This window comes from Melanerpes formicivorus, unplaced genomic scaffold (genome assembly GCF_026170545.1).
Source record: "Melanerpes formicivorus ecotype bairdi unplaced genomic scaffold, bMelFor1.0.p_v2 SCAF_5, whole genome shotgun sequence".
Lineage (NCBI taxonomy): Eukaryota > Metazoa > Chordata > Aves > Piciformes > Picidae > Melanerpes > Melanerpes formicivorus.
The window spans coordinates 36,311,226-36,326,718 of record NW_027142357.1 but is presented as its reverse complement, the minus strand read 5'-3'; the positions used below and the strand labels follow the sequence as shown (position 1 = coordinate 36,326,718).

The following is a 15,493-nucleotide window of genomic DNA, read 5'->3' as shown; positions in this document are numbered from 1 at the left end:
GCTCCAGTGCATGGAACACCTCCTCCCCCTCCTTCTTCAGTGACCTTTGTGCCCATAGAGTTGTTTCTCTCATGTATTCTTACTCCTGTCCAGCTGCATTTGCACAAGTTTTTTGCTGGGTGTTTTTCTTCCCCTGCATAAATATGTGCCAGAAGTGCTACAATCATCATTGGCTTGGCCGTGTCCAGCAATGGCTTCATCTTGGAGCTAGCTGATATTGGCCCTGTTGGACATGGGGGACGCTTCTAGAAGCTTCTTAGAGAAGTCATCCCTGTAGTTCCTGTGCTACCAAAAGCAACATACTTATCTTCATTTAAGTGCTCTGGTTGGAAGGCAGGTCCTAAGTGATGGACGTGGAGCCTGTAGAGCTTTCTGCCTACTCTTGGGCACTCGGTGCCCAAAGTCACAGAGATATCCATGTCCACCAGAGACCAAGGCAGTGCTGCTGTCCAGCTCACCCTGCAGCGAGCAGAAGGTGTTGAGCACTGGGTAGCAATTAAGGAGCTTATACATCCTGGGTATTAAACAGAGGTCTGGCTGGAGAATAATTCATCCGTAGGGGAACTCTTGTGGGGCACCCAAAAGGTGGAAACATCTTCGCCCTCCTTTACATCCCATTTTCAAAAGTAAAGGTCTTCAGAGCACTCTATACATGGAGTGCAGGAGGAAGGGCATACAATAGGGCTCTGCTGCAAGGTACTGACTGACCCCTGGCCTCTGAGATGCGTCCTTTGCCAGTGCCTTGTTGTAATCATTTCTGCTCAGGTAAAAAGCTGAAGACAAGAAACCCAAGAATAATCCCCTTGAGTTACCACCCCCTACTACCTCCCTAACAGAAGCCAGACCATTAAAAATGCCACATAAATATCACTGACTTCAAGGTTATTCAGAAAAGTCCCACGCATAGACAACCTCCTCTATTTAGCAGTGATAAAAACCCTGAGTTTTCCAAAAGAGCAAGTCATGGCACAAGTAAACCCACCTTTCAAAATCCAACAGCTCCCTTTTTACAGAAGAAAAGGTAATGCTGTCAGGGAAAGGTAGAGCATTTCTCCTTCGTGGGCCACAGAGGCATAATCAATTGGTACAACAGCACATTGTTGAAACACAAACCATGGAAAGTTGCTTTATGAATCCATGCAGCCAGCTGGAACAACCACCAACAGATGCAAGATTAATTCAGTCCAGGACTGAATCACTTTGCTAGGGTGGGCTTTTTTCCTTTTATCACATGCATGCTTAGGCTGCTGATCCTCATCCTGAAGACCCTCCACAGAGCAGCCCCACTTCTGTCTCTGCACCCTAACACGAATAGTTCTTGTTGTGCAACTTAACCTCCTCCTGAGACATAATTTCTCCCTCTTCCATCATATAGCTCACCAGCAGTCTTCCAACCTACTACATCACAATGTGTGGTATCTTAAGGTTTTGACTCTATGTTAGAGAGCATCAGTGGTTTGGAAACACCATGGGTACTGCATTTTCCCTTAAACCAAGGGCTTTTGTCTACAAATTGATTTAACATAATGTCTGGGATGATCTGCAAAACATGGATACTCAAAGAAAAAGTCCAGCAGGAGCAACATTTACTGCTTTTTCTACTCCTAATTCTTCTCTCTTTCTGATGTAGACTTCTTGAGTATATGGGAAATGTAAGTGGACAAAACCACAGCCCAGAGCCCCAGCAGGTAGTGACACTGGAATACACTTTGTGTGGCAACTGGAGCTTGAGACTGGCACAAAACTGCAAGGAGGAGACCACTGGCTGCTGAAGTTGTGCATTTGGTGTGAGCAGGTGACATCACAGGCATTTTGTAATAATATATGATCATCTCATGAAAATACCTGATTCCTTCACTGGAAACAACTTCCAAATTTAGTGGAAAGGGAAAAATAAATTCTAAACAAGTAAAAGCTGAAGCAGGAAACACCTTCAAACAACATGCTGATAGAAATATAGCTTCTCCTTTTCCTAAGCGTATCGTTTTATGAGATTTTAACACAAATAAAACAAATCCACCTGGTATTCTGACAGTGTAGCCGGGTTTAGCCCTCTTCTACTTCACTTCCATTGTAGAAACGTTAGCAGAACTTTACACTCAGGAAAACCTCAGCATTAAGCATGATGTGAAGATATTAGAAGAATGGTGTTCAACACTCAAGGCAATGTGAAAGTTGTTCAATCCAGTGAACACACCTGTGATGTGCTCCAAAAGGAACTGCTGAGTGGATAACAGTGGCAGGGCTATTAACTCATGCTGTGTGCTTTTTAAATCTCCTTACCTGAGCTGCCACAGCGAGATGGTTCCACGAGTCTGCCGGTCTTATCGTAACAGGCAATAGCTCGCAGTCGCACACCTTCACCACACTCCTTGGCATCTCTGTGGGATCGCGCTCCCAACTGTGGCTCGGGTGTACCTCCTCCAATAATGCAGTCAGACCAATTTCCGTGGGGTTGGGAGGTAAACACCTCACAGGGGCACAGCTCTGTTTCAACTTGAGGATAAAGTTCTGTATTCTGGCATTTGTCTCGCTTTCTGCTTCTCCCTGTTCCAACCACAGAAATCTGTTTGTTAGCTTAACATCTGCTACTTTTGATAACAACACGTCATATTATTTATACTTGCATGAATTCAACACATTAGAACCAAGACAATCTGAATGTTAATATCCAGGGATGTTTCTGAAGCATCTATTAGCTGCTGCCAGCGCTCAGGAGTGCAAGCACAAAGTATTTATCTCCAGGGGCAACCAGAGAACTTGAAAATACTGTTGTGATGGGTAGGGCAAGGAGCAAAATGTAACGTCTTACCCTAATATTGGTCTGGCCAGGAAATGCTTTGTAATTTCAAATAATATCATCTTTCTCTAATTATCTGATGAAAATAAATTGATTGTTTTGTCTCTATCTGCTCAAAATCAATGGTTGCCAGGACAACTTCCAGAGGACTCTACATTAGCCACAACTTCTTTGAGTCTACTATACAAATTAAAGATGCACTCTGCACACAAGCCACACTTTGAAGAAAACAGAAAAGATAATCCTCAGTAAATTATTAGGTCTGGAAAGCATTTCAATAGTTATAGTTGGTTTTATGTTTTCTTTTGTTCTGTTCCTTCAACAGGTTTGAAAAGAAGCTTCAGTAGCTTCAGGAAGCAGTAACATTCAAATGAAGCTGTGGTACAGCTCCCTGCAACTGTACTCTTTATGCCCTGTTCCTGGAGGACTTCTAGAGATGAGAGGAGATCCCTGGTAGAAGACGACATAATGTAAAGAAGAGAACTCATGCTCCCCGCATCCCTACAGCTGCTCCAGGGAACAAAGGTCTGCATACAGCCTCTGAAGATAAACCAAATGCCTTTCTTGGCATGGCTTAGCCAATGTGATGTGGAGAAATGCTCAGGAACAACTTTACATTTGGCATATGCACAGAAGGGGAGAATTCAATTCACTAACAAACCGCATCTGTATCCCATCCTCAAAATGTTCCTTAGGGATCTTGGATGCACTAAAAAGACTTCTGCAAAAAGTTTTTAAAGCTTTGATCCAAAACAAAACGTTTTCTCCTTGGTATTGCACACAAACAAGATACTAGAAACAAACAAACAAAAATTATATAACCCAAAAGTCCTCTGGAACTGAGTCATTTCACTGCACATCAGCAGGAGCCCAAGCTGGCTGGCATCAATACTTGTTTCAATACAAGCATACCTCCAAGGAGAAAGGCACTAGTTGTAGACCCTTAATATCACTGTCCTTCAGGCCCCAGCTCTTTCTAAACTGTATTGCCAGAGTTCTGGGGAATGTAAATTTTGTCAGCACAAGGCAGTCATAAACCCAAAGAAATCAAATAGTGCCAACATCTTCATTATTTTTTAAAATACATACTTATTTCTGTATTTATATCTATACATACCTGTGAGCAAATTGATGTGAGGTGTAAGAGGCATAACTTCACACACTTCAAGGAAAGTCTTTTAAGAGGCTTTAAATAGATTGGGAGCTCTCTAGTGGCACTTCCAGCATTTCATGTTTCACAAAGTGACAGAAGCCCCAGACTCAGAGTGTAGATATATATATATATATATATGCACAGCTGTAAGTTCTGCATTGTATCAGTAAATATGGGAATTTGGGACTTGCCTGTATTTTTGCCATTATTACATGAAACACATCAGACACAGGTGAGGATGCTAATTATCTCACACTTATCTGACACTCTTTTCCACCTTGCCCTGCCATCTGTTTGGTAGGAATCTTCCTTCTAATCAAGTTGCTATGAAAGCCCTATTCTAAGGGCAGAAATGACATTCATCCCATACTCCTCACACAAAGAAGCAGTGTTGGAATTAGCCGTGGTGGTATTTTTATCATCTTCACAGATTGCTTTAGAAATTACTATCAAAAAAAGCGCTGCCAAAATTTTCAAGGGCATAAATGCTTCAATTAAATAGTATTTCCTTCTTCTAATTAAATCTCTGAACAGTAACAAATAGTATATACATCAAATATTATCAGGTAGCACATACTGTACATAAAAAATTACAGGAAACATTAAATACACGGCAGAACACGCACTGAATCCATAGTACTGTGAACTGACTGCATTAATTAACTGAAGACTTACCTAAAAATTGTGTTTTCATTATAATGACTTTGAATTTTGATATGTTCCGTAATAAGTCTTTTGCTTCTAAGTAATGACTAATTTTATATGTAGAGTCTATGATTACTTACAAAGTAAAATGAATAATACTATTAAAAAATGAGTGGGAGGCAAGCAAATACTTAGCAAACAATTAGCAGATTCCCGGTAAATGACATTGCTAATGAACTCCTACAATGAAGCCAAAGCATTCACTTGAGCAGACACACAGCGTTGAACAAGGAGGCACAATTCATGCTCGCTCAGAAAGGTAAAATACAAATGGACTAAGGAATCTTAACGGCACAAAGGATTTCCTTAAATCTGTGGACTGAAATTTTTTTCCAAGACTTTTGGCCAGCTCAAATTTTCATGAAGCTTTATGCAAAGACCTGCTGAACACTAATCTCATCAACCTCCCCTTTTGAACTGTGTTAAAACCAAATCCTTTCAAGCTGCTCTATACAGTTTCATGATGTCCTCACACCAGCACCACTGGGTGTTCACTGCTTGCTGTTCAGGACACCTTTACCAGCAGTGGGCTGAGACCACAAGTTCCTTCCCAGTGAGAGGAAGGGAGCCCAGCAAAGTCTTATGGGAGAGGCTAGTGGTGTTTGGTCACAAGCACAGTACGAGTGAGGAGACAAGCCATTGAAACCTGAGCATCAGAAACCATTTTTGGTCCACTGACTTAAACAGATCTATGCCCCATATAAAACATATTTTTGTAACTATTACAGATGTTCATAAAGAAAATTCAGATTGAAAACTTCCTGGGCAGGTAGAGAATTTCTACTGCTCTTTGGCAGAAACAATTGAGTATTGCACAATAGTGATTTTTATTTAAAAGAGAAATCTATCCTTTAATGAACCATATTGGCAAATGGCAGCTTGAAGCCATTATGTCTGTGTACTGTAATGGATAGTCACTACAAACACAGATCATTCTAACAGTAAGAAACTGAATAACAAGATAGCCATGCAACCAGGTATGAGTCCAGAAGAAAGGAGCAGTGGTAGACACCAAACTTTGCTGCCATTCAATTCCCAGGCATTATTGCAGCAGGTGTTTTTACAGCACTGTTAGCATTCTACTCCAAAGTGGAATTTTTTGAAGTTCCACCTCTACTATTGGAGCAAACTCAAGCCAGCTACACCACAGCACTCAAACACAACACAGAAACATGAAAAGATGTGAGTGTTCAGGATAACAATAACAGTAAATTTCTTGTAAACCTTCTGAAAACAGTGTAATTCATTTGGATTTGATTCATCTATGTGTGTATGAGGAGAAAGACAACAAAATGAGCAGCTCCAAACTATTTATATTACAGAGTTTTAAAGCTTTTCAGTTTGATCAGCATTCAAATAACACAATAACAAAACACAAGAGCAAGTATGGGAGGCTGCTCTGTGAAATGGTTTGAACTAGGGTGTTTAATGATTACATATAAAAGATCAAAGAAAACTGTTTTAACTATATTGGTTTTTTCTTTATTCACAGTAGTAATTTGCACCATCGAACCACAGGATAATGCTGAGCAAAAAGCTCCCAGTTTTAAACTTTATCCAGATTTCAACAGCCTTAAACAGAAAAAGAGACATTTTTATTCTGGTATATGCATTTGCTCCACGTTTCCCAGATTAATAAGTCAGATAAACCTGCACAATGCATAGTGGCTGCTTAATTTGTCAAAAAATGGCTTTGCACCACCAAGCTTTTCTGCACTATGCTCACACAAAGATATGAATGCATAAAGCAGGCAATGATGAGTATCAGATTTAAAATCAACTAAGGATGGTTTCTATTCTGTCTGGATTTTCCCCAAATCTCTGAGAAACTTTATTGACAAGAGTCACCATCAGATAAATGCTATAAAAGATTATACCTGTGAGTGACCGTCTCCTTGTTCTAGTTGATTCACAGTCAGAGGAGCATGCCGTAAATTTAGACCAGGGAGTAAACGTGCAGTCATCTTTGCAGGGAACGAGACACTCCTGTACAAGAGATGGCATAGCTCCTGCCCACCGCATGCAGTCACCGACATCGGCGGAGGAGTTGTGCTCCGACAGGCATGTCACAACTGAAAAGTAAAGGTACAGAAATCCTGATAATATTCTTACATATATTGTATTGTATTCTATGCAGTCAGGACTTGTGTTCTATTTGAGATAGACTCTCCTGGGTTAATAGAATAAAGCTGATTAATTTTGATGCCATCATTCGTGCGTCACTCGAAGACACGCTAGAAGCTTCACAAAACCATAAAGACATATACTCATTTGAGCAGTGTGTTATCTAAATGATGACAAAAATCCAGCATTCTCAAGGAGGAAGTCATTTTAAGAGTTGGGGCAACAGTTTAGGCCATGATACATTGTACAACCAAACAAGAAAAGATATAGCACTGCAGTTATGTGCCATAAAGTATACTTGGTCAAGGCTGTGATGCACATGCTACCCACAGAACTGAAACTGCTTCAAAGTGAAAAATAAACTTATATATATAAAGAGAGCCTCCTTCTCTAAAATTGCCATCGTTTCTATATTTCAGATGAAGGGAACAACTGCCTGTACAGCTTTTCCATGCACAGTAGAGACCTCTGTTCTGTCTAACAAGTAGATGCCACAATTAAATGCTTCTTGTAGCAAGATGTAAACACCAAGTCTTCCCCTTCCAAAATGAGTTCCCTAAGTATGCTGCTACTCCTCATGTTCTCTCACACTCTGGCCATCTGGACCTTTCAATATCTTGCATAAATGAAGAGGTTAAGGAGGAAGGGCACAAGTGTTCAGCCTGCAGCCATCATACAATGGGGCTGCAGCTATTGTACTTTACTAGAAGAAGCCTGCTTTATGGTGCATGAGGGCTTGCTATAAGAGCACTAATAAATGGATCCATTAGCAGAAAGAAACACAAAACTACTCTCAGGTTTTAGCTAAGGGCAGTCTCACTCTGCCAAGCTCCATCTGACCTGAAGTGCCAGCTCTCATGGGCAGAGGCAGGTACCAAAGCTTTATCTTTACACACAGCACCATCCAGGCTGCAGCCCACACTCAAATGTGAGGTGTTTCTCTGTTCCCCTGGCCAAAGCCTTAGCAGGTCTCTAAGAATGAGCCTCAGCAATAGCAAAGAACGCACACAGGACTAGGCTGGGCCTGAGGTCATGAATTTTGCCACAGATGCCTTTAGGGCTAGGCAAGCACCAAATGGGGTTTGCAAGAATACAGCCCAGGACTCAGATACGCTGATTTCTCCCCAGTTTTATTTTAGGACAATGCTCTTTTCCTTCAACACCCCTGTCCATTTTTGATTGTAATGATTAACTTTTCAGTCTGAATAATGGCACTGTATAGCCACAATGGGAGGGCAAAATTATTAAAGTCGAAATCTGAGTCACAGGAAGCCTATCATAAAACCTGCAAAAAGTTTCAGTGAATTAATAGTAAGCAATTATAATAAATAAAAATAGCCTGCACATCATGAAGACTTTCATTAATACTAATACACTTTCATAAAATCCCCAAGATTATAGGCTATTTACATACTGTGTTGTAGGTTAACCAAAGCAAAGACAGATTGTGACTTGATTAAAGTAATAAAGTTAGGGACAGAATTAGGCATTGAATTTGTCCCCAAGAGTGTAGTCATGTCAGGCTCCCTGATTTCAGGCAAGCCCACACATTGTATCATAAAACCACAGAAGATGAAGTTATTTAATCCAGATTTTATTATTTAACTTCAAAGACCTGTGGTATTATCTTAGGGAGATTCCTAAATAATTCAGGGTTTGAGGTTGCACGTATTTTTCCTTGTTGCCAGTGCTTAATGTAACTAAAAGTGCATGACAAAAAAGGGAAAAATAACTTTCTGGTTTCTCACAGTTAGATTTACTGAGGTGTAACTTTGCAATGAATACACATGACTTTTGTTTTTTAACTACAATATTGCATGGAAGGAAAGGATGGGTTGGCAACCACCTGGAAAGAAGAAAATATCTTATTAAAATGTAATTAGATTTCTAAGGAAAACTGACATTTTGAAGAGCATGCAAAAGGCAAGCGATTGTTAAAAGTCTCTTTAGACTCAAGTGACAGTAAATCAGCATACTAATAACTACCTCTACATTACTGATCCTTGCTTTTCCACTTTCAATCCTTGTGACCCTTCCCATCTCTGAGCTCCAGCAATCAGAAACTCGGACACATTCACCTCCTCAACTACAAGCGCATCAGGACAGAAGTCACAGCTATGTATGGGGATGCAGGATAATTGCTCTCTTCAGGAAGGTTGAACAAGTAAGAGACCCTGATGTTCAAGGTCTGCGTAACCTCATTACCTTCAGCAAGGACACCAAAGATTTGGCAACACAAATATGTCCACATGAAGTATGGCCAAGTGTATGCAAACCACCCTCTCAGCATCACTACAACTGCTAGCGTCTGCAGGGAAGTGAACAATATCCTGTGCTGCCAGCCCCATGAAGCAGCATTTGTAACTACATTATAAACCATCATGTTGCAATGTTTACTACTATCTGACAGAAGACCACAATTCATTCCTGACATTTATTAATGGCAGCATAAGTGACGGAACCTCTAAACATCAATGTTAAACCAGGCGCTCCACGCTGAGTTATTATCTAATGGTCTGATCTTCTGCACAAATATCCTTAATTTTAAGCATATAAATAAATCACTGAGTTCAGTGAGCCTGTTTACATAAGGACATATGAGATTGGGGCAAATACTTGACACAGATCATGCAGCCTAAGGAAATTAATGGCAATAGTAAACATGGGTAGAGGAAAATTAACCTGGACCAACAAATAATATAGTGGATTATACATGTGTAAACATGGAGAAAGGAAGGAGTTGAAAAGAAGAAAATATAATAGTCTAATAAGATATATAAGACCTAAAGGAGGAGAGAAGTATCTCCTGTGAGGTGAGTATGGGCAAGCAGGTGGTTGAAAATAAAAGTCTGCTTCTCTTCCCTACTTCAGGAATTTCTCTAAGTGCAGATCCTGGTAACTCAATCCCATAATTCCTGACAAAGCAACAAAAGAATTAAAAATTATACATATATACATATAAAATACCTAAAACACTGCCTAAAGAGCAAACATTCCACTTGCTTCACACTTTCATGGACTTTTGCACTTATCAATGCCAACAGTGCTATTACTGAGCTGGTAGACCCAGGTGAGCATCAATTTGTTACCCAACCAACAGCTGCATCACTTTGCTGGGACAACTGACACTTCTTGTTTTGCAAGCACAACATAAAATACCAATAATGAACATCTAGTACCCTTACACACCAAAACTCCATACCTCTTTGGACTATCCTAAGCAGTACATTGTATTTCGGTCATATTAAAAGGCAATTAATTTCCACTCAAGAATATGCAAACATCTTCAAAAAAAAACCCCAACGCCAATGCCTGCTGCCTTCAGTTTCAACTGAATGATCCTCAAAAACCCAAGCCTTATGGGCCTGATTTTTACTGCATGTTGGCCATAAGATAGGGTAGGATTTCTGCTATATGCCTACAATTATGCTTACTGGCTTCTTCTAGACAGCCAGTACCAGAACAAGAGGACACAGTCTCAGGCTGCGCTGGGGAGGTTTAGGCTGGATGTCAGGAAGAAGTTCTATACAGAGAGAGTGATTGCCCATTGGAATGGGCTGCCCGGGGAGGTGGTGGAGTCACCATCATTGGAGGTGTTCAGGAGGAGACTTGATGGGGTGCTTGGTGCCATGGGTTAGTTGTTTTTTAGAATAAACCTTTATTTAGAATAAACCTAACCAGGTTGGAAGAGACCTTCAAGATCATCGCGTCCAATCCATCAACCAATACAACCCACCTAAACCATGGGTTAACTGTTTGGGTGGGTTGGATTGGTTGATAGGTTGGACGCCATGATCTTGAAGGTCTCTTCCAACCTGGTTTATTCTATTATGTAATACCTTCTTGTCGAGGGTTGGAAGGGTAAGGCCAAGAAGCCTCCTCCCTCCCCCCTTGTAAAGTAAAGGGAAAAGAAAATTGAAGGGAAAGGAAAAAAAACTCACAGCTGAATTAGCAAAGCAGTGGAGCTGTATATTTACAAAGGAATGTAGGATATGCAGGAGAATATATACAAATTTACAATATGTACAATATATACAAAGATATACAATAGAGTATCACAGAAATGAGAGTTCCCCCCTCAGCAGAGGGGGTTCCCCACCTCCACTCTCCCCTCTCTCCCCCCTTTCCCCAGAGCAAAGGTTAGAAAGAGAGAGAAAGAGGGAAAAAAGGTTAGAAGCAGTTTGTGTTAATTGGAAAGCAGTTAATACAGGCCTTATAGCTTGTCGGTTTCAAGGCCGAAGCCTTGGCAGAAAGCCCAGGAGCTGCAAGCTGCTGCCCGAAGGAGAAGCGGAAGCAAGACTAAAGATAAAGTGCTGGAAAGCCCAGTATACCCTCCTGCTGTCCCAGTTCAGAAGGTGCTTCCTCCCACTTCACCAATTAAATTAGTTTAGATAATTCTTTTCATTTACCAACTTCCATCCACCATATTCCCTTTCTTAAGGGCACAGCCTCAAACGGTCACACTTCTACTATATAACTATGCTTGAGGTGAGCTCCATGAACTATTGAAATAAATTAAGTACTAAAACCAAAGCCCATTAGGGCATTCTAATGGATTGAGAAAGGCCGGGCTGGAACTAGCAGAGTTGATGGATCCACTCCAGTGGTTTGTTGCCCACCGCAAACTCATTTGCCAGTTAAGTTAGCTTTAACTTTTAGGAGAAAAATATTTTCAAATACAGGCATTTCTGGAAATGGAACGAGACAAATTTGTTTTCGGTAGACCTTCAGGAAAGTTAGTAAAATTATTTATCCTCAGTGGTTTCAGACTACTGATTGGTTTGGCTCATGTGTAGTTTATGCTGCATGAAAAATATTTGCCCTGTAATCCTCTGTTCTGTCACAATGGTTTTAAACAAACTCATACTGCAAAGCCATTTCTGCAATGTCAAACATCTCACTGGCTTTTTTGAAGTGGGATACCACTGGAGGCTAAACGCAGCCCATTTGCAGCCTTATGCACTGAGGAAAAAAAAATAATCACATAGTAATGGTAAATCCCTCCCGGACTTAATGTGCGATTTCTACCATCTCTTGCATCATTTCAAATGGATACAAACATATGAATAGAAAGAGCTAATAACAGGACACTGCCGGATAAAAGGTTTCAAATTACAATATTGATTCCCACTGAGAGGGAAAATGCAGGATTTCCTTTTGAACTCCTGCTATTCTTTCTTATAACCACTGGTCAATGCCACCACGCTGGAATTAAACACTGTGGGCCAAGCTGCAGAACAACGATTTAATGCAGCTCTCTTGATATAAAACAATAGCTAGCACCAAAATAAAACAGTACACCGTTCTCTTAACAATAAAAACAAGATCCTGGATCAAAATGAAAGATAACCAGGTTTAAAATGTTAGAAGAAAATATGTATTTTGCAAGGCAGGGGAGGAATTGTTTAACAGACAGCATGGATACACAAATTAAGGTGCCAAACAAATGCAGGGATTATTATGAGCAATGAAAATAGCTCCAGACACAACTGCTTTACTTCAAGGCATAAGTCTTAAAGGTAGAGCTTGGGGAGAAAACATCCCTTCCTGCTGTTACAGGGTCCTGTCTAGACACTGAACAAGGACTGCTAACAGGATAGTCAGTATGGCAGTCTCTGCCTTCTGGTTTTATATTTACATTCACAGCAGTATGTTTGCTATGCCATCATCTTAGCATATGGTATGCCAAAGCATATGGAAGCCATATTCTTTAACTATATTTATCTTAAATGAAAAGTAAATAGCAGACACTTCTATAAACTTTTATGCTGTGAAATCAAATGTTTGTACACTGCCAAATTGCAGAAGCACTGAAAGAATCCTTAGGTGATGGTACATCACCACCAAAGAAGCACGTCAGCATCAAACTGGGGAACAGAAGTGCTCTCAGTAAGCACACGCCTGACTTAAGAGCACTACAGACAGTCCTAACAAAAGGAGTGTGGGAAGAAACAAATATTATAGGCACCTTATTGCATCCAATAAGGAAAGATAACAAATATATTTGTTCTCAAGTACAAATCCAATTATAGACTTGGTAATCATATTCATTTACCAAAGCAATAATCAATTCTCCTTTAAAAATGCATTTCAATAGTTTCCAAAGGGTAAAAAGCTGAAGAGTGAGAATATCAACTACCAACTGGTAAAATTATATTGTACCGTGGCACTTCAATTTGAGAAGCCTAAATTAGCGGTTTCAAATCTCTGGAATTAAATGTCACTAGAATATCTGAGAACAATGACTGATAATTCCAGGAAGGTACAGGCAGGCCAAACTCTAAAACTAAAGCTATGTGGTAGTGCAAATCAAGTGACTGGACCTTGTACAGGAGAACAGGATGACCTATAAGGCTAGACAAGAAGTCTGACACACAAGAGGTGTAGATGAGACAATATTCTCTAGCTTCAAACTCTAAGAATGTGTGAAAAATCCAATGCCAGCAGGTAAAGGGAATTGTTTTAATGTAGCTGTTTATCTTCTCATTGCTCAGAAAAATTCTGACTTTTTTGTTGCATGATTATTCTCAGTACCCTTTGATGTAACAAGATAACACATTAGAACTAATGATAAGTAAAATGGAGGGATAACACATTAGAAAAAAAACAACAGAAGAAGAAATTAACTTTAGGGATCTTGAAAAGCATAAATACAGTTTCACAACTCAGGATGACTCCCCTTTTTAATATTTTTTTTTTTGTTGTTGTTGTTAATGCTCCTTCATACTTACAATTAATTTCTCCAAAATCCCAGGTGGAATATTCACATTATTCTTGGTATGCTAATGCAATCCCTAATTACAGAAGGAGACCAGAAGCGGACTTAATAGAAAGCATAAGATAAGGCTTTGCTGAGACTCAGATTTAAGTCCAAAGCCCTGATTCTGCAAGGACAAAAGTATATGCTTAACTTCAACACTGAAACCTCTCTCCCTCGGATGCAGCAGCACTCCTTGCAATGAAGTGTGAAGTGTGTCCAAAGTTTGGACTTAGAGAAGCAAACCGTTAGATAACCATTAAAACGAGCGTGAAGGAAAGAACAAATGATGCCAGCAAGGACATCACAGACACAAATCTAGTAAAAATAACTTAGGAAAAGCTGGAACAAGTAGTTATGCAGCACAGAAACTGGCTCTGAGTTCACTGGTTTCCCATTTTGTAATTATTAATGATATTGACAGTAGTGCTAAAGGGCTAACAAATGCCACCGAGCAAACAGAGTGCTGAATAAACACAGAGCCCAAGCAACATGCACCATAAACAAACAAGAGAAGCCTGAGATGAGGTCGGGAAGCAATAAAGATGGTAAATATCAACTGAAAAGATAAAGGAAAGCAACTGAAATGATTTGCATGAGAAGGGGTCAGTGAAGAATTGGGTTAAAAAGTTTGTGACTGAACATTAGCATGGAGAAGAGACAAAGAAGTTTAGGATAGAGTTAGAAAGGGGGTAGGGGGAGGGGGGAAGCATGTTGAACTGTAAAGATCCTTCTCAAATTAAAGGTCTGAGTTTTAGCTGCTCTTTAGGTTGGTTTCTCTCTGCAGATTTCCCACAATTAAGACACATATGTGAGGGAAAAGAGAGGTTAATCTACGTACAGGAGCCTCAGAAGATGATGAGTCCCAGCTGCATTCTTTTGGGGGCCAGCCTGGTGGGAGTCACCTTAAGCACAGCCACAGCTGTGCCCCTGCCAGGGCAGCCGTGTCTGACATGTAGAGTTCCCTCATGGCTACATGCCATTGGCATTCACCAGACAGAAAAGGATGAAGAGATGTGGATACAATGTCTGCATACCAGAGGCGCACGTCCCTCCAGCATGCTGCACTCCTCATAGCTTAGAACCTCTCAGCCAGCATGAGAGTTTGTCCAAGAGTGACTAAGTATGTTCAGCAAAATCAGTGAAGGCTCACTTCTGCCATTTAATGCCTTATACTGGACTCACCTCTGATCCATTTTAAAATAACTTCTTAGAGTGCAAGTTTTCTTTGATACTTATGGATGAGGTTATTGATTATTTGACCGGGAATATAGCATTTAAATCATTGAAGGAACTGAGCTGCACACGTCAATTTTGCCAAGCTGTGAGACTTGCTGTTTTAATTCTTCCTCAGCTGTGAACTGAGACTGCCCACTGTTTATGGAGAAATAGAAGAGAAACACATTGCTATGAGGCCCGTTCCTCCTCCCATGCACACACTAAATGCAGAATGTGTGACTGATACATTAATGTCCAGCACCATTTTCATTTCAATACAAGTATTTGCTTATTGCAAGTGGGTCACACTCTGCCTGGCTAGAAAGACAGAGCAATATGGGTTTTTTTTTAATGTTTCAAATTTACTTTGGCCAAAGAATGAGTGCAATGTGAGTGCTTCTACATTATGCAATCAGTCAGAGGAACCTTTCACAATTTTTCCCCCCTTTGTTTTTTCCCTCTAACATTATTATAGGTTTTGGATTGCTTTTACTTTCATTTTCTATTAAAAAGAAAATCAATGGAAGTGCATTAGATGATTAATGATAGAAATTATGCTTCTGCTCCATTCAGAGAACATAACAAAATACAAAAACATGCTTCCTTCCCCCCCCCCTTTCTGTGGCCCACAATTTCTAAGATTACTTGAGTTCAATTTATTTGTAGCTCCCATCATCAAGTCATATTTAAGATGAATTATTTATAACACAACCTGACAATAAAACTAAGACATCCT

The 15,493-nt window shown here is 40.1% G+C and overlaps 1 protein-coding gene across 1 annotated transcript in view; it reads right to left on the bottom strand.

Moving 5' to 3' along the window:
* Positions 1 to 15,493, bottom strand: part of THSD7B (thrombospondin type 1 domain containing 7B) — a 304,792-nt gene that overhangs the window by 114,630 nt on the left and 174,669 nt on the right. The window contains exons 13-14 of the mRNA XM_068139154.1: positions 6,536 to 6,730; positions 2,284 to 2,547 (exon numbers count right to left, since the gene is read on the bottom strand). Of these exons, the coding sequence (XP_067995255.1) occupies positions 2,284 to 2,547; positions 6,536 to 6,730 (459 nt within the window). The remainder of the gene's footprint in view (positions 1 to 2,283; positions 2,548 to 6,535; positions 6,731 to 15,493) is intronic.